The 23,211-nt window shown below is 38.9% G+C and overlaps 4 protein-coding genes across 11 annotated transcripts; 2 read left to right on the plus strand and 2 right to left on the minus strand.

The window, feature by feature from the left end:
- Positions 1-1,237: 1,237 nt before the first annotated feature.
- LOC111811277 (tubulin alpha-4 chain) lies at positions 1,238-3,923 on the minus strand. The gene is made up of 4 exons (XM_023698046.2): positions 3,687-3,923; positions 2,868-3,102; positions 2,389-2,759; positions 1,238-2,015 (listed from the first exon to the last, which is right to left on the minus strand). Exons 1-4 carry the CDS (start codon positions 3,777-3,779, stop codon positions 1,359-1,361), a joined length of 1,356 nt encoding a protein of 451 aa, XP_023553814.1. The 5' UTR covers positions 3,780-3,923; the 3' UTR covers positions 1,238-1,358.
- Positions 3,924-4,503: 580 nt separating this feature from the next.
- On the minus strand, positions 4,504-8,980 carry LOC111811306 (uncharacterized). 3 transcript variants are annotated; one of them, XM_087117836.1, is made up of 5 exons: positions 8,734-8,980; positions 8,415-8,654; positions 8,254-8,319; positions 5,729-5,922; positions 4,504-4,521 (listed from the first exon to the last, which is right to left on the minus strand). In XM_087117836.1, the coding sequence occupies exons 1-4, from the start codon at positions 8,887-8,889 to the stop codon at positions 5,764-5,766; spliced, it is 621 nt and encodes a 206-aa protein (XP_086973962.1). In that variant the 5' UTR covers positions 8,890-8,980; the 3' UTR covers positions 4,504-4,521; positions 5,729-5,763. The 3 variants fall into 3 exon arrangements, with proteins under 3 accessions (XP_086973962.1, XP_023553855.2, XP_023553854.2); XM_023698087.2 differs by lacking the exon at positions 4,504-4,521 and adding an exon at positions 5,333-5,514; XM_023698086.2 differs by lacking the exon at positions 4,504-4,521 and having other exon boundaries at positions 5,425-5,922.
- A 1,823-nt stretch (positions 8,981-10,803) lies between these two features.
- Positions 10,804-17,004, plus strand: LOC111811289 (methyltransferase). 2 transcript variants are annotated; one of them, XM_023698064.2, is made up of 9 exons: positions 10,804-11,132; positions 12,189-12,262; positions 12,454-12,596; positions 12,670-12,716; positions 12,797-12,905; positions 13,026-13,087; positions 14,092-14,206; positions 14,984-15,144; positions 16,881-17,004. In XM_023698064.2, the coding sequence occupies exons 1-8, from the start codon at positions 10,890-10,892 to the stop codon at positions 15,130-15,132; spliced, it is 942 nt and encodes a 313-aa protein (XP_023553832.2). In that variant the 5' UTR covers positions 10,804-10,889; the 3' UTR covers positions 15,133-15,144; positions 16,881-17,004. The 2 variants fall into 2 exon arrangements, with proteins under 2 accessions (XP_023553832.2, XP_023553831.2); XM_023698063.2 differs by lacking the exon at positions 16,881-17,004 and adding an exon at positions 16,185-16,838 and having other exon boundaries at positions 10,805-11,132.
- Positions 17,005-17,424: 420 nt separating this feature from the next.
- On the plus strand, positions 17,425-21,411 carry MGT4 (magnesium transporter 4). Of its 5 annotated transcripts, none has more exons than XM_087118009.1 (6): positions 17,425-17,862; positions 18,521-18,751; positions 19,181-19,309; positions 19,383-19,582; positions 19,695-19,875; positions 21,018-21,411. In XM_087118009.1, the coding sequence occupies exons 1-6, from the start codon at positions 17,425-17,427 to the stop codon at positions 21,303-21,305; spliced, it is 1,467 nt and encodes a 488-aa protein (XP_086974135.1). In that variant the 3' UTR covers positions 21,306-21,411. The 5 variants fall into 5 exon arrangements, with proteins under 5 accessions (XP_086974135.1, XP_023553820.2, XP_086974137.1 ...); XM_023698052.2 differs by having other exon boundaries at positions 19,419-19,582; XM_087118011.1 differs by having other exon boundaries at positions 21,043-21,199.
- The last annotated feature ends 1,800 nt before the right edge of the window (positions 21,412-23,211 follow it).

The following is a 23,211-nucleotide window of genomic DNA, read 5'->3' on the forward strand; positions in this document are numbered from 1 at the left end:
TTGAAATACAGGACTACTTTGTTGATGTTTTTGGAGCACAAGAAACGTTCAAATCTTTTTAAAAAAAAAACAAAGTCCTTCAAGAATTTGGAATACAAGGGATTTATTTACAGGACTTGATACTTTCTTTACCTGCCAAAAACAAATGAATAGAAGATAATACAGCTCTAGGCTCTAGTGATGTGTTTATATTGAAATGTTCTTCATGAAAGGCAAATGCCTTCCCTTCAGCTTGAAGATTCAATTCATGTGGTAATTGAGAACTTCATATTCCACCTCTTAGAAAGCCTTCCCTTCAGCTATCTTTCTTTACTCTAAGAACTAAATCCAATGTATGAAATGTTGTGGCTTATTGAACCTCGACTTTAGGGGTGTTTTAAAAGTCTGATGACCTCAAAAATCTGAGCAACTCAACCCCTTCAAAATGAAATATTTTAATGGATGAAATAAATAAAAATTGAAGATTTGGTTGGTTTGTAAATTGTTTTAAGAGCTAAAAATTGGGTTGAATTATTACTCCATTTGAATCTATTGTTAATTTTTTTTTTAAAAAAAAAATGGCTTATGATTCAATTATTAATACATATTTTAATTTAATTTAGTTTCCTAATTATTTTTTATAAATTAATGTCCTTACCTCCGAAGGTAATTTATTTAATATATATTAAAATTAAATTACAAATTTTAATCAAAATCTTTGAAAATAAATAAATAAATATTTTAACTATAAGAAGATAAAAATTTGAATAAATGATTCTAACCACTCTAGCCAACCATCTAAAATATTAAATTTTATGGTCTAGTTGGATTGAGTTTATTATTTAATAAAAAATTGTTTTGATTAAAAAAAATGTTTCTTTTCTATTCTATTAGTGTTGAATTAGTATTAGTTAGTGATCTCGGTTAGTGAGTCCTTTCTTCCGTGATGAACTGTTGGCACCAGTCCTCCATTTTGTCGAAGGAGAAAGGGGGCTTTGTTGGCACGGCTTAGAAAGAGGATTGTAACATGAGAGAAGCAAGGAGGACAACCTCTTTCAAATATACATGGATTTGAAAAATAGTCAACTCGATTCAACTCAACCTACAAATACCCTTTATCGACTTCCTCCTCTTTCCATATTATGTACATACTCCTTCGTGCAAAAAAGTTCTTTCAGCAAATTTCTCAACCTACAATATGATACTACTATTCCACATTAGTGTATACCATAATTGAATACTAGAATGCAAAAAAATGTTTGATAATAGAATATCTTAAATTTTAGATTTATTTAACAATATAGTCAATCTTAATAACAATCCTCAACCAACTATATAATAAAATAAAATATAATTTGAATTGATGACGTGTCGAGAGTTCAGTACTCCTCCTGATCGTCATCATCACCACCTTCATCAGACTCAGCACCCACTTCCTCATAATCCTTCTCAAGGGCCGCAAGATCCTCACGAGCTTCAGAGAACTCTCCCTCCTCCATGCCCTCCCCCACGTACCAATGCACGAACGCCCTCTTCGCATACATCAGATCAAACTTGTGGTCTATGCGACAGAACACCTCTGCCACGCTGGTGGAGTTCGATATCATACAGATTGCCCTCTGCACTCTGGCCAGGTCGCCACCCGGAACCACCGTCGGCGCCTGGTAGTTGATCCCGCACTTGAAACCAGTGGGGCACCAGTCCACGAACTGGATCGTGCGCTTCGTTTTTATGGTGGCAACGGCGGCGTTGGCGTCCTTTGGCACAACATCTCCTCTGTACATCAGACAGCAAGCCATGTACTTCCCATTGCGGGGATCGCACTTGGCCATCATGGAAGATGGCTCGAAGGCGCTGCTGGTGATCTCCGCTACAGAGAGTTGTTCGTGGTATGCCTTCTCTGCAGAGATCACTGGAGCATAGGAGGAAAGCATGAAGTGGATTCTTGGGTATGGGACCAAATTCGTTTGGAACTCGGTTACATCCACATTCAAAGCTCCATCGAACCGTAGAGATGCTGTCAGGGATGAAATCACCTGAACATCACACCAAAGGAACAGTAAATCTTTACCAAAAATAATGTTAGGAAGTACGAATTTGCATGATATGATATTATACAAAGCATAAGCTCTCGTGGCTTTGTTTTATGCTTTCCTAAAATGCCTCGTACCAATAGAGATAATAATCTATGATTATAAATCAATGATTATTCCCTAAATGTCTGACTCTCCACAAGGATATGATATTGTCCACTTTGAGCATAAGGAGTTTACTTTGAACTTTCTGAAAAGGCCTCATACCATAGTTATTCTATGATAATTAATCCATGATGATTTCCTAAATTACCAAAGTGGGACTTCCACATTTCTTACCTGCCCATTTCCTAAATCAAACACAGTTAAGATGTACCTGAGAGATGAGGCGGTTGAGGTTTGTGTAGGTGGGTCGCTCAATTGCAAGGGAACGTCTACAAATGTCATAAATGGCCTCGTTGTCAAGGAGCACAGAAACATCTGTATGTTCAAGGAGAGAGTGGGTTGAGAGAACACTGTTGTAGGGTTCAACAACAGAGGTGGAAACTTGTGGAGAGGGATAAACTGTGAAACCAAGCTTTGATTTCTTGCCATAGTCAACAGACAAACGCTCCAAAAGGAGAGAGCCAAGACCAGACCCAGTACCCCCACCGACAGCGTTAAAAACAAGGAAGCCTTGGAGTCCAGTGCAATTGTCAGCGAGCTTTCTAATGCGATCCAAACAGAGATCAGCGATCTCCTTGCCAACTGAAACAGAACTTTTCCAATTATCATAACACAGTCATGAAAAAACTGTGGTGTATGTTCAATATTGATTGAGTAACTTTATACGGATGTGCCAATTGAGATGCTTACTGGTGTAGTGGCCGCGAGCAAAGTTGTTGGCAGCATCTTCCTTACCGCTGATTAGCTGTTCAGGATGGAACAACTGGCGATACATTCCAGTCCTCACCTCATCAATGACAGTAGGCTCGAGATCAACGAAAAGAGCTCGAGGAACATGCTTGCCTGCACCTGTTTCACTGAAGAAGGTGTTGAAGGCATCATCGCCTCCGCCTACAGTCGTGTCACCCGGCATTTGGCCATCAGGCTGAAAAACAGGCCACAAAATTTAGCCTACTTGAAATTCAAATTTTAAATTCATTACGATGCTTATGGAAAAAGAAAAGAAAGCGTTCGCCCTCGCATAGAATTCTTAAACTATATATTCATTTCTGTTCATTTATAACAACGTAAAACTTCTAAACGTAGAAAATGTAATGAGAAACAATGAGCTATTTTCACAAATGTAGATCATATCACGGAAAATTTGAAAGAGAAAACAGAAACATAAGGAGGGAAAACTATCTACTTATATAGAAAAAAAAAAAAAAAAAAAAAAAAGGATTAACAAGATCCTATCCGATGTCCAAACTTAAAGATCCATACAGGAACTCAAAACAGATACATACATCAGAATAACCAGCAAATTAGCGCAGGATCAAAGTTTTACCAAACAAAAATTACAAAATACAGAAGTACCGTTACGAATTCATTCAAAATCGATCAAGCAGACATGCAGTAAGAAAAGATACAGAAAGCAAAAAGAAAACCAGATTAAAAAGAAAGCGAATACAAATACATCATAACCGCAAGTGAAACAAAAAAAAACGAAGAAATTACAAGGAGATATACCTGAATTCCATGTTCAAGGCAGTAGAGTTCCCAGCACGCATTGCCGACCTGAATCCCAGCCTGACCGATGTGAATCGAAATGCACTCCCTCATTTTTCTCCAACCAAAAGAACAAAGCAAGGTAAAGCAATAATCGGCGAAGAACAGAAAATCGGATCAAACGAAGGTCGAAAATGGAGACGAAGGCGTTTATGAAGACGCCTTCTTCGGTTAATGTATGTTTCAATGGAAAATGAAGAAAACAAAACGAAGATCCGTTTTATAGTTGGAAATATAGGAGGGAGAAATTTGGATAAGCGGAGGTTAACCAGGGTTAGTTAAGGTAATTAATTTTAATTGGCTGGAAATTAACCATGGTTAACTTTTTAAGTTTGTGATTTTGAAGTTGTAACCGTTTTTTCTTTTTTTTTTTTATTATTATTATTATTATTATTATTATTATTATTATTATTATTATTATTATTGTCAGTCCCGTAACTTTGATTTTAGTTCTTTTATCTTCAAATACTTCGTAATTTTGTTATTTATATAAAAAAAAATATTATCATATTTTTTAGATTTGAAGTAGAAATAATTTAGAATTTTGGAAATAAATTGGACTTAAAAAGTGCATGAAGTCATTTAGAGTCACATTGTTCTACGTCTACAACTAGACCTTTTAGCCTGGGCTGCAACAAGGGCTCGATATCATTATGAAATGGTTTGGGTTGGTTAAGGGAACATACCGGAGTCAGAGCACCAGAGTCATAGCGGAAGCGAGTCTTAATGGGCCTTTTAGTATAAATTATTTAGAATTTTGGATGGAAATTGAACCTAGAATCGTGCTCACGGTGACCTACAAAAATACAAAAATTTGAATCGTCACACTCTTCTATGTCATCATTACGCTGTTTTAAATCTCAATTTCTATTATAGTGACAATTTTTGAAACGTTTATGAAAGTCAATGATAACAGTGCATTATATATGATCCATCATCGACAAATTATACAAAAGCCACTTTTAATAATAAAAATTAAGTTTAAATTTAATTTTAGCCCACCCCTAAACTTATTCAATTTTGATCTATAAACCTGGACTTTATTTTATTTTAGTCTTTGAACTTTCAAAATGTCTATTTTAGTTCCCATTTTTTTCGATCAAGGTTAGGTCCCAAATATGTTGGAGGAATATCTTATTCTTCAATTGAGACTATATTGAAAATTAGGTATATGTGGCTCGTTTAGTTTTTTTTTTTACAATTAAGTAAAATATGTGAACCGGAGAAAACATAAGAAAAATCTCGAGAGAAAAAGAACAAGGTAAAAGCATGAAGTTGTTCAAGGAAAGATAATGATAAGAGTGGACACATATGAGGGAGGAGGACTCGATGATCTGAGTTGTTTCCCTCTCGACTATGAAGCTTATCTCACAAGTAAGATGGTTTTTTTATATCTATAGCAAAATTTCTATTGACTGTCTTTAACATGGCTCGATCAAACACATTGTTCTCACTTCGTTATCGTAAAGTTCCTCCATGTTCATACTGTTGGATGATGGAAGTCTCACATCGGCTAATTTAGGGAATGATCATGGGTTTACAGTGAGGAATACTAACTACATTGGTTTAAGGCCTTTTGGAGAAGCCCAAAACAAAGCCATGAGAGCTTATGCTCAAAGTGGACAATATCATACCATTGTGGAGAGTTGTGTTCGTCTAACACATACTACGTCTCTATCAATTCAAATTCTCAAAACTATATTCAGAATTACAAGAACAATTCATCAAAAGGAATGTTTTCCAACTTGTTGAAATACGTCGATGCACAAATCCGAGCAAGGAGATTCACCTGCCTTACACGTGCATCAACAGTAAGTTTATAAACTTGGAAAAGAGACCAAACCAACACATAACCCATTACTGGATTGAAGGTTTCAAACACTTATGGATTAAAACACCTTTCTATACAAACACAGAGAACAAGAACAAGAACAAGAATTTACAGATCAAAATGAGATAAACATGAAGGCCCATTATTCTAAGCTATTGGTGGTATCACTAACCTTGCAAGTTATAAGCAGTTGAGTGATTGAGGAGTTCAGGATGCGGGCTGCGCACCAGTCCAGGCATGGGGCTGATCATCATCCAGTTGATCGAACCTGTGGCTGCGGATATCTTGTAGATATAAGATGCCAGTCCACACGCCACGAATGATGAGTATGCTCACAAATACTGCAGTTCCAAGTGTGCATATCACCTAAGATTTCACATAGCAGCACAGGCAATTCGTTAGTGAGAAGAGTCGAGAGGTAGGGGAAAGCGGTATTCTAACATTTTTTACGAACATTCCCTCTTTGGGAAACTTTGGAAATTAGGTATTGCCTCCACAAATTTTCTCTTTTTTTTTCTTCTCTTGTAAGTTCTCATATCGGTTGGAGAAGAGAACGAAACATTTCTTATAAGGGTGTGGAATCCCTTGTAGATGTGTTTTAAAACGTTGAGGGGACGCCCAAAAAGAACAATATATACTAGTGGTGGGCTTGGGCTGTTACAAATGGTAGTAGAACCAGACACCGAGAAGTGTGCCCGCGAGGACGTTGGGCACCCAAGGGGAATGTATTGTGAGATCCCACGTCGGTTGAAGAGGAGAACGAAACATTCCTTCTAAGGGTGTGGAAGCCTCTCCCTAACAGACACATTTTAAAAACCTTGAGGGGAAACCCGAAAGGGAAAGTCCAAAGAGGACAATATCTGCTAGCGATGGGCTTGGGCCGTTTCAGGAATGCACTCCAGATCCCATCTCAGATCAACCCCTTTCGACTCTTAACAAGAATGCGTTAACAAATTTGTCTTTTCATTCAAATCTGTCTCAAGAAATTCCAGTATCTTCCTTTTGATCTTAATTAGTATCAACTTGAATGAAGTTCTCTGTTCTTCCTAGAACAGACCCTTTTAAGACCGTCTCTTGAAGGATCGACTGTCGACAAACACCAGCAAACTCGATAGTCAATCGGTACCAACAGACCAGTACCTTTCATGATGAACAAAGCCAAATATCACCAAGATTGGCTCTATAGTCATATCCTACTAACAGAGCTCTGTGTGTTGGTAAATAAAAGTAAAACATCTTGGTTTGATGGTTAACTTGTTCTCACTGGAAGCTTTTCAACAGATAGTGTTTTGACAGACAAACATACTCCAAGTATCTATATCTCTAACAGAAATTTAACGCATACTGTCTACAACCACCGGTAAACTCAATAATCAATCAACATCAACAGGCCAGCGCCTTTGGCTACTTCTGAAAAGACAGCAAATAAAGCAAATAACATATAGGTTCATTCTTTATGCCTTCTGTAATATTGATTGTGTTGTTATGTGTATATTTGTTTCTGTTATTTATATTTGTAAAATTGTTTCCTAGAAGACGCACTTTAAAAACTTTGAGGGAAAGTCTGAAAGGGAAAGTCCAAAGAGGACAATATCTACTAGCGGTAGGCTTGGGCTATTACAAATGGTATCAGAGCTAGACACCGGGCGCTATGCCAGCGAGGAGGCTGAGCCCCGAAGGGGGTGGACACGAGGCGGTGTGCTAGTAAGGACATTGGGCCATGAAGGGGGTGGGTTGGGCGGTCTCACATTGATTGGAGAAGAGAACGAGTGCCAGCAAGGACGTTGGACCCTGAAGGGGGGTGGATTATGAGATCCCACATTGGTTGGGGAGGAGAACGAGGCATTCTTTATAAGGATGTGGAAACCTCTCCCTAGCAAACATGTTTTTAAAACCTTGAGAGGAAGTTCCAAAGAAAAAGTCCAAAGAGAACAATATATATTAGCGGTGGGCTTGGGCAATTACAATAATAGAACCTTGTATTGATTTAGAAATGATAAAATTCTAACTTTGTTAATTTAAGAGATTCTCACCAGTTTCAAAAAGTTTTCTTGCTTCTTTTCCCTCTCCAACCGATGTGAGTTCTCACAATCTACCTCCCTAGGGGGGCTAGCGTCCTCACTGGCACACCACTCGTTAACTAGCTCTGATACCATTTGTAACAACCCAAGTCTACCGCCAGCAGATATTGTCTGCTTTGGCCCGTTACGTATCGTCGTAAGCCTCACAGTTTTAAAACACGTCTTCTAGGGAAAGGTTTCCACACATTAATAAGGAATGTTTCGTTCCCCTCTCCAACCAATGTGGGATCTCACAATCCACCTCCTTAGGAGCCAGCGTCCTCGTTGGCACACCACCCATACCATTTGTAACAGTCAAGCCCACCACTGGCAGATATTGTCTGATACCTCACGGTTTTAAAACGCGTATGCTAGGAAGAGGTTTCTACACCTTTATAAAGAATGCTTCGTTCCCCTCTCCAACTAACGTGCAAATCTCACATTTATTTTCTTGGTTGAGGTTGGCCACGCATAACCAAGTTATCAAGTGTCATGACAGTTCCAGCAGCATTATTTTGGTTGAATTTCAATACACAATTCTCTTTTGCAATGAGAAGCTTACAACTATCCATACATTGCCAAGGTAACAAATCCATATGGAAATAGCAAAGAAAACGCATGAAATCGATGTATTTACCTCAAGAAATGCCTTCAAAACCCACAAAAATGCCAGCATTAACACCCCATTGACACAAAATCCCACCTGAAAAACCAATCACTAATACACAATTGATCAACAACAGTACAGAAAAAGAAAAAGTCAATGATTAAGCTTAAACAAACTCAATAAACTTCTACCAGTTTAGTAGGGATGGATTGGGGAAGAACCGATCGCACAGCCTTCCGGGCTCGCCTCGAGACCTTCCTGAAAACATTCTCAACAAACTGAACCAATAGATCCAAACTTCTATCCTCTTCCTCATCGTCATCCTCCTCATCCTCCTCCTCCGCCTCCTCATCCTCTCCACCGATTAAGTCGAAGTCGGAGCCAATCGAGCCGTTCCAGTTGCGCCGATCATCCACCGGATTATCAACTCCCTGGAACACAATCGAGCAGATTGAGAGCAAAAACACACGAAAAAAAAGGTCAATAAATGGGAAGAGAAATCCGATGAACCTGAGAGAAATTGGAGGCTCTTCTGGAAGCCCGGAGGAGCGCGTGAGAAACCTGGAAGGGATGGGAGAGAAGCCAGGTTCGAGAGGTTGGAAATGGCGGTTGATATTGAGGAACGGCGAAGAGGGACGGCGGTGAATGAGCGGCAAGTAAGGACATAGTATTGCCCGGCGATGGTTAACTGTTGCAGAGGATTGAGTTCAGGATTTCCCACGTAAAGGGAACCTTTTCTTGTTTACATAATTTTTTTTTGTTTTCACAAATATTAAATTATACTTTATCATGTATATTATATTTGATATTTTATTATAAGGTAAATATTAATATTTGCCTTATTACATAGTATCTTTCCATTTATTGTTATTTCTGTTTATTACTCTTTTCACATCTTTGTAATTTATTTGATTATAAATAAGATAACTTTCATACCATTTAGGTGTGGTGATTAATCAAACATTCACATGCTGTCATAGCCCTTTTGTTTAGCAACCCTGATTCTTTCTTTTCCATCGCTTATGAATCATCTACTATTCTTCTCTACCACTCCTACTGGCTTTGATGCCGCAGGCGGAGCCGATTGATTACTCTTCGCCTCCGCTCTTTTGACCTCCAAATCACCCTTCGTCATACTCTGTACATACAACCTCATCTTTTTCAAACATAGTCTCTCTCATTTTCTTCCCAATTTTCCTTTCATCCTTCACAGAAACCCTAATCTTAGGATCTTCATCAATGTTCTCTTCGGAAATATACAGAATCTTGATAAGCCCATCGACCTTCTGCAGAGATTTACCTTTGGAATCTGGGCGCCGCACTGGCCTCTTCGCCAACCAAGTTGCCACCGCCCTTCTCGCCAAAATTGGCTCCTTCGCTCAATGTGGCGACTCTTCCAACTGCCCTTCTCGCCAAAATTGGCTTCTTCGCTCAATGTGGCGACTCTTCTCCCGGCTTCAACATTATCTTTATTCCTTGCTCTAGGTTTCCCCTTCTACTTCTTGGGGTTAGACATATTCTCACCAGAGTCAAGGCAGCATCGTCGCTAAGCGACAATCCCTCCTCATGGGTTAAACATATTCTCGCCGAAGCCAAGGCAACATCGCCATTGAGCGGTGATCCCTCTGCAATTTTCGATGGCCAAGAAAGTGTTTCTCTACGTATCCTCTGAACTAGGTTGTTGACATCTTCACGAAGAGTGTTTCTCACCTCTTTTAATTTTTTAGATCCAAGCTTCACGTTCGTTCAAATCCGACGATTAGCTTACGGTGGGGTGTTAAGGATATTTAATAATAAATTATAGTTTACCATATATATTATATTTAATATTTTATTATAAGGCAAATATTAATATTTGCCTTATTACCATATGTATCTTTCCATATTGTTATTTCCGTTTATTACTCTTTTCATATCCTTGTAATTTATTTGATTATAAATAAAATAACTTTTCACACCATTTAAGTGTGGTGGATTAATCAAACATTCACAAGAGGTATTTGATGAAAGTCCCACATCGACTACTTTGTTCGATGGGAGCTCAAGAATTAAATCTACGTTGACTATTTATTTAAATTACACGTCTTTTAAACTTTCTTCATAGGTACCCATGGTCATGGTTCTTCACAAGTACGTATGGTCATGGTTATCCTTATCCAGAGCGTGTTGTCTATGACTATGTGTCAGACGTCACAATCATATTTGTATAGTGTGTGTTGTTCATGTCGTGTGTCAGACGTCACAATCACGTTTGTACAGTGCATATTGTTTCATTGTCATATTTTTGTTCTAAACCCCTTTTACTTGTTTTCATGTGTAATTAAGTCTTTACTATTTTTGTCATGTCAATACCGAAACGTATGACCGTTCATTAAAATCATATTCATATTCATTAAGCTAAAATATACTCTAAGGGGATGTGACTAGTTGTCGATTCTTACCCGAGATATATGATATCAAACTTATAGTTGTTGCTTATTCGCTTTTAGCCTATAACATTGCTTTAAAACTGTAGCTCACCTTTTATAAAAATATTTTTATGTCAAACATGATTTAAGGTTCGAACCCAGGTCAAGTGGCATCATACTTTCACTATAAGGTCCCTTCCCTACTTCCAACTAGAGCCTTCTACCGTTTCAGAGTGGCCAAGCGGAGCTGAGAATTCCATGCTTGTTCAGTGTTGGAAGCTTGAAAGCGTCACACCAGCGGCGATCCTCATGTTCCATAGTTGTTGTTCTTTGCAAATGCGAACTATAGGAGCAATACGACCTCAATTGACGGAGTTATTCAACCGTTCGTGTTTCAGAAGCTTCGGAGTTAGAGCTCTCTCGTCTTCATCTCTGGCTTCCTCGAATCAATCCCGCGGTGGTCTTCCTCGCTTCTTCTCCCAAGTTCTTCCTTCTTATAAGGTAATCCATCTCTCTCTCTCTCTCTCTCTCTCTTGTAATTTTCATGTTTTTATATGATCGGAAATTGTTTATATAGTTGTTGTGTATGAGGTTTTGATTGTGAAAATTTTAAGAACCGAATGATTTTCCTCGCGCTGTAGCTTTTACTGTGACTACACGAGTCGGGATTGTGTTATGTTTTGAATGCGGTCTGTCCATTTGAATGGATGATTACAAACTTTTTATTCTCTAAGCGAGCCGATATTCGCCTTTCCTACCGAAAAGCTAACCGAACCGAAGGAAATGACTGGAAAGGGCTATAAAGAATCTCATTCCTTCCTCCCTTTCTTCCCCTGTTTCCAAGATTGTTATAGCCCTCTTGAAACCTAGCTATTAGAGTTACATTTCCGAGCTAATATTCCACTTAATCCCCGAATGGATATTTGAACCCTTCTCTTGCAAGGTATAGAACAACTAAGGTGTGGCCCTCCTCGCTTTGTTCTGCTTTTGTGGTGACCAAGAAGCAAGAGCTTGAGCTTAACCAACCATTGATAATCACTTTTGTGGTTCCCAATTGGGATGGAGATTCCGGTCCTGTGTAGGGGACACCTTTTTTCATGATCTAAGGGTCCAATGTAGCCTGTGTTAAGCGGAATGTTGGTGACTTTGAATTTTGGAAGACCAAGGCGGTGTGTCATTAGGGGTGGCGTTTGATCCATGAAATGTTAATTATGGAGCTTTGTGTTCTTGTGCAAATTTGGAATGTTTTAGATGGTTCTTTGTGGGGGAGTTGGTATCTATGAACTTATGAGATGGATAATGGCATTTACTAAGATGAAATGGGATAGGATGGATGGTTGTTTCCCTAATGGTATCTCTATTGGTTTCTTCAAGTAAGTCTTTTAGGAATTTGTCATATAATGATATTCTAGTGAAGCTAAACTACATTGTTTAATTTCATGTTGTAGTAGCTTAATGCTTGATTTGATTTGATAACTTTGTGAAGTGAGATTGTGATGCTTGGTTTGATTCTGGAACTGGAACTGCTGTCTTATCATATGCTTCGTTGTTATCCAGGGTGATGTTATTCGTCTAGAAGGCGATGAAGTCTGGCATATGACTAAAGTTTTGAGGTTGAAGACTGATGATAGGTACTATTTTTAATAGTCACTACAAGAAATAATAGATACGATAGCTTACAAAAAATGCTATCATAGACTTTTTATAGCGTTTTTCGTACTAGTCGACGTCATTCACTATTATCTGGACATGTGTGTCACTGGCTAGATCCTTCTATCTTTATCTGTTTGTTTTCTTCATGATAATTGGATGTAAATTAAAGGGTGGAGCTGTTCAATGGAAATGGAGGTTTAGTTGAAGGGAGCATAAAGAACGTTCGTGTCAACGGACTCGACATTCTGGCAATGGAAGATCCAAAATCTGTTCTACCTCAAAGCACACAGTGGCATGTATTTGCAGCTTGTGGTGAGATTCTTTTGTGGAATCATTAACTGTTTACTGCATCTTGTGGCATGGAAATTAACACGTCTTTTTTTAGGTACTCTAAAGGGCGGTCGTGCTGATTGGCTTGTTGAGAAATGTACAGTAAGTAAATGTAGACTACGGTGTTGCAAATGAAAATTTTTACTTCCTAATTATCATGCTGCCCCTTTCACTTTATCTAGGAACTGGGTGCCAGTAGCGTAACTCCACTGCTAACAGAACGTTGCGCTACCATATCTGATAACCGGGTACACAGATTTGAACGTATCACATTGGCAGCAACTAAACAATGTGAGTCAGTATTCAAGTAAACTTTCTTCACCTTGGGAGTGTGAACTTGAGACAGTTCGATTTGGCTTGTTGGTGTTGTCTAGTTACGTTTTGGAATTTTTTATGTATCCTTCATCGCAGGTCAAAGACTGCACCAAATGAGTCTGAATTCTCCATTGAAGATTGATGGTCTTTTGCACATTGTGAGTTGCAGCACAATTTTCTTCGTCTACTTTATTGACCTTAGTGCTTGGCTTGGCTAACATAATTTAAAAAAAAAAAAATCATAAAAGAATTATGGACACTTGGGATAATAATAAGAATTAAGCATATTTCCACTACAATTGGTCAAGTCCTTGTATATTTGTTGTATATTTGTTGAGGATTGTTGAGAGGGAGTCCCACGGGATGATCATGGGTTTATAAGTAAGGAATACATCACCACTGGTATGAGGCTTTTTGGGAAAACCAAAAGCAAAGTCACGACAGATTATGCTCAAAGTGGACAATATCATACCATTGTGGAGAGTCGTGGTTCCTAACATGGTATCAGAGTCATGCCCTTAACTTAGTCATGTCAATAGAATCCTCAAGTGTCAAACAAAGAAGTGGCTAGCCTTGAAGATGTAGTTAAAAGTGACTCATGTGTCGAACAAAGGGTGTACTTTGTAAGAGGGCTCCAGAGAAAGGAGTCAAGCCTCGATTAAGGGGAGGCTATTCGAGGGCTACATAGACCTCCGGGGAGGTTCTATGGTGTACTTTGTTCGAGGGGAGGATTGTCGAGGACGGTTGAGAATTGTTGGGAGGGAGTCCCACATAGGCTAATTTAGGGAATGATCATGAGTTTATAAGTAAGGAATACATCTCCATTGGTACAAGGCTTTTTGAGGAAGCTGAAAGCAAAACCATGAAAGTTTATGCTCAAAGTGGACAATATCATACCGTTGTGGAGAATCGTAATTCCTAATAATATGTTAGTTCAAGCTCATATGTCTTTTGATGTGGCCTTCTTCATCAAATGAATGTATTTTTTCAGTTGTGTTGATAACTTGAGATATACCGATAAAAACGAGCAAAACAACCTAGGCGGTAGAGAGGACCCTCCGCCAGAAAAACAACAAAAGAATTTCATAGCATTCTATATTACAAGTTTTTTTTTTTTAAGTTAATTTCATAACTGCCTCAGTTTTATTCTGCTTCCCTGTAGATTAATGAGTCGAAGCTATCTTTTGTAGCAGTTGCAGAAGCAACCCCGCTTGTAAGTGCATTAGCTTCAATTGAAACCGAGTCTGGTGGGCTTTTTGTCGTCGGACCTGAAGGAGGTACATTTTATGAGAGTTTTTCTTGTACAAGAGGTTTTTAGGGTAGCCGAGTTTTCATCAAGCAAAATGAAAGAATAAACAAAACGAGTGCAACTCCGAAACTTTACATGAGAGTAAATGCATGAAATCCTCCCTTTTCGAGTCGAAGTTATACAAGAGAAAAAAAAAAAAAAAAAAAAAAAAAAAAAAAAAAAAAAAAAAAAAACAAGCAAGCAAGCTATAAGAATGGCCTCCAATCCAAAAGAATTAAACAAATTAGAAAAAAATCTGGTTCACAAACGCCCATAAAGATGCATTTAACCTCACCTCCTCTAACAACTTCTCCACCCCTCTAAAAGTTTTACCATTCCTCTCGAGCCACATGCCACGAGATTATTATTCTATCGCGAAAGAGAGAATTCATCAAGATCTCATCTATCGTACTTTTTACCAAGAATTTGATCGTCATGGAAAATTACCTATTTTATCTATTGTTTATTGCCCACCTGTACCCTCCACTAGTAGATATGGTCTGTTTTATCCCGTTATGTATCGCCGTCAGCCTCACGGTTTTAAAACATGTCTATTAGAGAAAGGTTTTCACACCTTATAAGGATGCTTTGTTCTCCTCTCCAACCGAGGTGAATCTCCAACCGAGGTGAATCGCATAAATGTGGGCTGCAAGGTCATTTAAATATGCTAGTTAAATAAAATAGTACTTATCATTTAGTGCATTGCATTTTTCATCCCTTCTATTTTTTTTTTTTTTTTACATCGGTTCTTCTTCTTCTTCTTCAGACTTCACCGAAAAAGAGGTCAATATGATGAAAGAAGCTGGTGCAATTCCAGTTGGTCTTGGTCCATATCGACTTCGTGTTGAAACTGCAACAGTTGCAATCTTATCAACCCTGATGTTATGGTCTGACTCGAAAAGTTCTAATCGTTAATCTCTCTTTCAGGTTAGCCCATGTCTGTTTATGTATTGATAAATCGAATTTTCCTGCATATCTATTTTGTTTTGATTCAAGGATGAACTAAAAATAAGACAAATGGAATGGGTGCCCATGAAAAAGATTTCAAGATGTACCTATATCAGGTTTCAATAGTTTATAGAACAGAAGAAATCAGATTTAAACCTTGAATATATTGCCTAGTGTAAGACGCGTTTTAAAAATCTTGAGGGGAAGTTTGAAATGGGAAAGTTCAAAGAGGACAATATTTGCTAGCGGTGAGCTTGGGCTGTTACAAATGGTATCAGAGCCAGATACTGGATGGTGTGCCAACGAGGATACTGGGACCCCAAGGAGAGTGGATTGTGAGATCCCACATCGGTCGGAGGGGGAAACAAAACATTCCTTATTAAGGATATGGAAACCTCTCCCTAGTAGACACATTATAAAACCTTGAGGGAAAGTCCAAAAGGGAAAGTCCGAAAGGGAAAGTCCGAAAAGGAAAGTCCAAAGATGACAATATCTACTAGCGGTGGGTCTCGGATGTTACACTTAGAAATTTACCTTTCTTCCTATTGAATGGACAAAATTACATTCTCATCATATCGAGATCTCGAGAAACAACTAGCATCAGTTTATTGCTTCATCTCTCCTCGACCTAATAGATGCTACTCATTTTTTCTAAAACTCATTGGCCATATCAGACCTACCCATGAAAGTTAACCCATCCCAAACTCACCAACGTGACTTACAGTAAAAAACCAGGACATTTCCCATTAGTTTTCACTTGTTTTAATTCTATTGACTGATTCACTGCAATGCTCCATGGTGAAATATAGTCTTAGAAGAACAATACTAACAATCTAAGGTAGTTTCAAGCATTATTTATTTAGGTTTGTAAGGTTAAAGGATTATTGTTCATACATAGTTATTGTCTTGTGTTTGCTAGATAGATCATCTAAACGATTCACCCAAGCTTGGGAGTTTCTACTTAGAACAATGGAATCCATTCTAGTAGCTTCAACCTTTCTATGCTTCACTGTTTACAGGATATTATCAAGATCAGCACCATTTCTAAGCCTCAAAGTCGGAGCGTTTGAGGCATGGGGCATGTTGGGCTCGGTTTGATAACCATTTTCTTTTTAAGATTAAGCCTAGAAATACTACTTCTATCTATGTTTATTATACCTACGTTCTAACCATATTTCGAAATTCTTGCACGTTTTGAAAATTAAAAAAAAGTTTTCAAAAACTTTATTTATGTTGAGAATCTAAGTGTTTCCTTAAAAGAAAAATGACCACGGTAATGAAATTGTGTAAAAATATACACAATTTTTAAAAACCAAATAGTTATCAAACGAGACCTTAATGATTTAAAGATTTTTAGTTCAAATTAGTATAGATATTTTATGATATTTTGCAATTGATTAAGGAGATAAGTTTGTCTCAATATTAGCAGGTTAGTCAACGTTGGTCAACGTTAGGGGCTTTTAACGGATGTGAATTGAACTGCTTTAACATTGGTCAACGTTGGTCGTCTATATCAGCCAAATGAAGTCAACATTAGATTTGAAATTACATATATACCCATTCAGTTGCCTTGTAATTAATGATAATAAATAACACACCAAAATCAGTGATGTATTTGAAATAAACAGACACTTTCTAGTTTTCATCTACAAAATGAGCTTCCATTCTCTTCACATTCTTTGTTGGATGATTAAGAGTTCGAACATGTTTTTTAGATTGCATCATCGTGGATGTCGTGGGTGAGCGCAGTTGCTTAGGATGAAGAGATGAGAAGAGAGTTGATTGATGTGAGATACTACATCAGTTGGAGAGGGGAAAGAGTGTGAAAACCTCTCCTCAACAAACGCCACACTCTCCTCAACAAACGCGTTTTAAAAATCGTGAGGCTGACAACGATATGTAATGGGTCGAAGCGGGTAATTTTTGCTAGCATGAGCTTGAGCTGTTATAGTTGAGCTGTCGTTGGAGATCGCATTAATGTCAAGGATGAGAAGCTGAGTTGCGTTGTTGTCTAACATATTGTTGAAGACAAGAGAAGAATCGAGTTGTTGAAGACAATGGAAGAATCGAGTTGCCATTAGAGACGAGACGAGAGGAGGGTCCCACACACCTTGTGAAGGTTGCATGGTTAGCATGAATAATTACATAATCAATATAAGGAAAATTTGTAGTCTGTTGATTGTTGTAAAGAAAAAATTGCAAAGAGTAAAATCAATTACATTCCGAGGTTGATCCGCCATTACCGGCGGCGAAGTTCCCATGCGAGGACAGCATTTTCACCCACAGAAGCCGGGTCTCGCCGGACCCGATGAGGAAAACGAACCAATTCGCTCATATTTCCCTGGAGTGAACGTCCCGTTAGGCGCCGGAATTCGGAAGAAGGGAACCGGAGTCCGGCCATGGCTGCTCCTGGACTCGACCGGCGAAGCTCAAGTAGTTGAGGCTGGAAAACATGCGATTATGCGGCGGACTGGCCTGCCGGCTCGGGACCTTCGGATTCTCGATCCGTTGCTCTCGTATCCATCTACAATTCTTGGCCGTGAGAAAGCGATTGTGATCAATTTAGAGCACATCAAAGCCATTATCGCTGCTCAAGAAGTGTTCGTGTTGAATGCCAGGGATCCGTCTGTAACTCCCTTTGTTGAGGAGCTTCAGAAGCGAGTATTGCGGCACCATCAAGCCACGAAGGCTGCTCAGGTTTGAATTCGAATTACGATTTTAACCTAGTTCTTGAAATCAATGCATTTCTTCCCCCGAATTTGATTGATTGGAATGAAGTATGAACTGATTACAGGGTTCCTTAATTTCCTTTTTATCCATTTGTGCTAGCTTTCTGTCTGGATTGTAGAACTTATTGACAATATGTTGTCCAGTTATTTACCAAGTGTTTTGAGAGTATTATGAAATCATGAAATTTTGTCATTCATGTTTGAAGAACAAGGTACTGGGGTTGTTATTTTAAAATCTTTGTTGTTTCTTGCGCTGTTCTTGGGGTGTGTGAAGCTTCCAAGAACAAGGATTAATGGTTGTGTGTCACGGGCATGATCCAAGGAGAGAGTCTCTGATTACTCGTTATTTTACTTGATATGATATGAAATCTAGTGATCATGGTTAAATGTTGTGCTATGTAGTAGTGTTGCTAGTTTGGAACTTTGGATGGTTCATTTGAACTTGGATTGGAAGTTTGAATTCTGTCCTTAAGTTTAGTTTTCATTTGATTCTCGTTCGACGTTTCATCGAGGATGGCTCATTAGTCATTACCAAACAATCGTACTCTACATCAGGACGATCGCGATGATTGCAGAATTGTTCTATGATGGGTGCAATCTGTGTTTGATTATCTGCAATGTTTTAGGATGGCAATGACGATGATTCTAATTGGAGAAATTTGTATGACCTGGGGGAGCCTCGATCGAGGACTCAAAGTCCTAATTACTATCAAGGATTTCCACAGGCTGATGAGGAGGAGGGGAAGGAAAACGGGAAACAAGGTCTCGAAAATCGGGAGGGATTGAAGGTTCTTCCTTTCGAGTTTGTTGCTTTGGAGGCATGCCTTGAAGCCGCTTGCAGTTGCTTAGAAAGTGAAGTAAGGATTTTACATTATTTGCTTAGTTTATTTAGTCTTGGTATCTGTCTGGATCAGTGAGAAGGCTGAGTCCCGAAGGGTGGATACGAGGCAGTGTGCCAGCAAGGACACTGGACCTCGAAGGGGGGTGGATTTAGGGGGTTTCACATCGATTGGAGAAGGGAACGAGTGCCAGCGAGGACGTTGGGGCTCCGAAGGGGGTGGATTGTGAGATCCCACATTGGTTGGGGAGGAGAACGAAACACCCTTTATAAGGGTGTGAAAACCTCTCCCGCAGACACGTTTTAAAAACCTTGAGGGGAAGCCCGAAAGGGAAAGCCCAGAGAGGACAATATCTGCTAGCGGTGGGTTTGTGCCGTTACAAATTCGATTTAGCACATTATATTGTTCAGTTTTTCTTGCTTCCTTGATTGTCATCTCCTGTTCTAGGCAGATACATTGGAGCTAGAAGCTCACCCAGCTTTGGATAAGCTGACTACTAAGATTAGTACTCTCAATTTGGAACGGGTGCGTCAAATCAAAAGTCGATTGGTTGCAATAACTGGACGAGTTCAAAAGGTGTCTAGATTTAATTACTACTCATGACACATTTTATTGGGAAACAGATGCACTGTAATTTGATTTAACACAGCTTTTTATTCTTTTCGAACGCTACGGTTGTTTACAGGTGCGCGACGAATTAGAACACTTGCTAGATGATGATGAGGATATGGCTGAGATGTACTTAACAGAGAAGATGGTTCAGCAACAACTTGAGAACTCTTCCATTTCTTCAATTCCCGAGAGAGATGAAATGGACGACGCAGTTCAGCAGTCAGGCAACGATGAGAGGCACGAGACTCGTCTTATGTCGCCTTAAACACAGAATAACAGACCTATTCTATTGTTATTGTTTTCATTGATTTCTGCATTTTAATGAGCTTTCTGTTCCCAATTTTCTCAGTTCTCCTGAAATGTCGTTGGAAGGCAATATGGACGCTTCCCATGTGGGCAGGGACAGCCATGGGACCTGGACGAGTACTACCCAGAGCGCTATAAGCAAACACCTCGACGTGGAGGAACTCGAGATGCTGTTGGAGGCATACTTTGTGCAAATTGATGGTACACTGAACAAACTCTCCACGGTATGCAAAATCATCTATGTTTTCTATCATGTATGTGATCAGTTGTATTTTAAAGATGATGCTGCTTCTCTTAACCTGAAGGATTTTTTTGGTTGGTTGTTCTGTAGATAAGTAATAAATCTAAAATATGTGTTTTCGAGTAACGGCCAAAGTCCACTGTTAGTAGATATTTTTCTTTTTGGGCTTTTCCTTTCAGACTTCCTCTCAAGGTTTTTAAAACGCGTTTGTTAGGGAGAGGTTTCCACATCTTTATAAAAAGTGTTTCGTTCTCCTCTCCAACCGATGTGGGATCTCATAATCCACCACCTTTTAGGGCCCATCATCCTCGCTAGCACTTGTTCCTTTCTCTAATCGATGTGGGACCCCCCAATCCACCCCCTTTGGGGCCAATCGTCCTTGCTGGAACACCGCCTCGTGTTCAACCCCCTTCAGGGCTCAGTCTCCTCATTGGCACATCACCCGTTGTCTGGCTCTGATATCATTTGTAATGACCCAAGCCCATCACTAGTAGATATTGTCCTCTTTGGGCTTTCCCTTTCGGGCTTCCCTCAAGATTTTTAAAACATGTCTGTTAGGGAGAGGTTTCCACGCCCTTACAAAGAATGTTTCATTCTCCTCTCCAACTAATGTGGGATCTCACACATAATTTTACCCGGAGAGGCTAAACTAGTTGGCAAGGGTCAATATTTGTTAGTCTTGTTCAAATAAAGATGGTTCAAATGGAAGTATAGAAGTCGATAGAATTGCTTTAAGGTCAATCCATGTGGTAATTTCTTATACAAATACTTTCACAGTTGACCTCAATAGAAGGGAAGTAAAATTTGAATTCTCCACCTCCATTTTCTAGTATTGAAATGAAATTGTAGGTTATACCGGTAGCGGCAAAGCCCACCGCTAGTAGATATTGTTCTATTTGGACTTCCCCTCAAGGTTTTTAAAACACGTTTGCTAGGAAGAGATTTCCACACCCTTATATAGAATGTTTCATTCTCCTCTCCAACTGACGTGGGATCTTACCGTACCAATTCAGATCCAATCCTTAATACGAAAATTTTGTTCCCTTTCAAGTGGCTGCTAGTAGTTTGAACATTGATTTTCCTTCTGTTAATGTCTGTATAACACACTCTTCTATCCATCTTAAGCTGAGGGAGTATGTGGATGACACAGAAGATTACATCAACATAATGCTGGATGACAAACAAAACCATCTTCTACAAATGGGAGTAATGTTGACAACAGCAACCCTTGTCGTGAGCGCGTTCGTCGTGGTGGCAGGTATCTTCGGGATGAACATCCATATTGAACTGTTTGAACCCGAAAAAGCAGGCATGCCAGAGTTCCTGTGGACTGTTGGTGGTGGCACTTCTGGAACCATCTTGTTGTATGTCGTTGCCATCGCTTGGTGCAAGCACAAATGCTTGCTCGAGTAGTTCCCCGAAACCGAAACTCGAGCACACTGCCAATGGTGTAGTTGACCTAATAAAAAAAAGATTATATATATATATATTATATTATATATTTCGAGCTCATTCATTATTCTGCTGTGTTGAAATATGGTGTAGCTTTTACGAATGCTCTGTGTCCATTGGGTGTAGGATGAAACTTACTCTTGAAAGTTAAAAGGTATTTTTTAAATAAAATATTAACGGTTTTCATCCAATACTAACATGTTTTTTACTAAACAAGGTCAAAAACCTTTCTTTTAAGTACTTTTTATCTGTACTAATAAAATATTCTTGATATTTTTCAAATTTGATTACAATATAACTTCGTTTGTGCACCTCTCAATCTTGTGTATCATATACAAAAACCTAGCTACCAACCCTTGAAGGACTCGGGCACAAAAATCAATTTCAAACTTTCAAAACTTTAAAGCCCTTACGTAACGGTTTGGTTTTAGGGTTGCTGTGTTAACGGAATTAGTTCTATTATGATGCCATTGTAGTTGATTTAAAGTTTTATAAACATCGTGTTAAGGGATTCGACTTGGATGAACAGATGCTGAAAGAGGAGTCGTGTAGAAATACCCAATTGGAGTGAGTTTTTTTTCAACATTGGGTTGCTTTAGACATAGAGGAACCACTGGCAAACAATGAGAAGAATCGACTTCATGAATGATGGGCTAACCCTCTTAAGTTTAAAATCGCATCAGAAAAGACGAGCCCAAAGAGATATCAATAACTCGCCTATTGAAGTTGTAATAAGGTAGCCGTACTTGAAGGTGGGTCTAGATTGCCTCTATAACAGCCCAAGCCCAATGTTAGTAGATATTGTTTACTTTGACCTGTATCGTACTTGAAGGTGTGTCTAGATCACCTTTGTAAAAGCTCAAGCCCACCGCTAACATATATTGTCCACTTTGGCCCGTTACGTATCGTCGTCAGTCTCATGATGTGGGATCTCAATCGATGTGAGATTTCATAATCACCCCTTTGAGAGCCCAACTTCCTTGCCGACACACTGTCTAGTATTTGGACTTGATACCAATTGTAACAACCCAAGCCCACTACGGGCAGATATTGTCCGTTTGGTCCATTGCATATTGTCATCAACCTCACAGTTTTAAAACGCGTTTGTTAGAGAGAGCTTTCCACACCCTTATAAGGAATGCTTCATTTCTCTTTCCAACTGATACGAGATCTCATAACCTCCTTTTTAACCAAAGTTATTGATTGCTCGATTTTATGTTATAGAACAATTTGATTCTCTCTGTTACCATAATAGTATAATATTATCTACTTACACACCGATCACTTTACAATTGATTTCACTATAAAAAAAAAAAAAAAAAAAAAAAAAAAAAAAAAAAACTTCATTTCAATAAACGTCTAATCCTTACTTCTACACTAGACATCTTCCCTACTTCCAAAACCCATACGAAAGAACCCGATCAAACAAAACGACAAGTCAAGGTAACAAAGAGCTAGCACAGTCAAAACGACATACGATAAACACACTCTTAACGCTTGAATCAACGAAGAAAACATGTTGAAGCTAGTTAAAAACATTAAAGGTAGGGAGTGTCCAAAAACCGTAGCCAGCTAGGGGTTGGTGGCATGCAGCTGGAATGTGACAGTGGGAAGCACAGTTATGGGGAGGGCCTGCAATATGGCAGTGGAAGCAATTGGCAATACCCAAAATTGGTGGCATTATGTCCCCCATGGGGTTTTAGGGTTTTGTCACCATAAACACAAACAACACAAACCCTTTGCATCCTTTGCCTTTGCCTATAATTAATCATTGTTGTCTTTGGCGGTGGTTCTAAAGGCATTCAATGTCTCTTCCATACTTCTTTGCATATCTATCTTTTCTTTCACCAACTCTTTTAACGTTTCC

The sequence above is a fragment of the Cucurbita pepo genome, chromosome 15 (genome assembly GCF_057944985.1).
Source record: "Cucurbita pepo subsp. pepo isolate OVF chromosome 15, ASM5794498v1, whole genome shotgun sequence".
NCBI classification, from domain to species: Eukaryota; Viridiplantae; Streptophyta; class Magnoliopsida; order Cucurbitales; family Cucurbitaceae; genus Cucurbita; species Cucurbita pepo.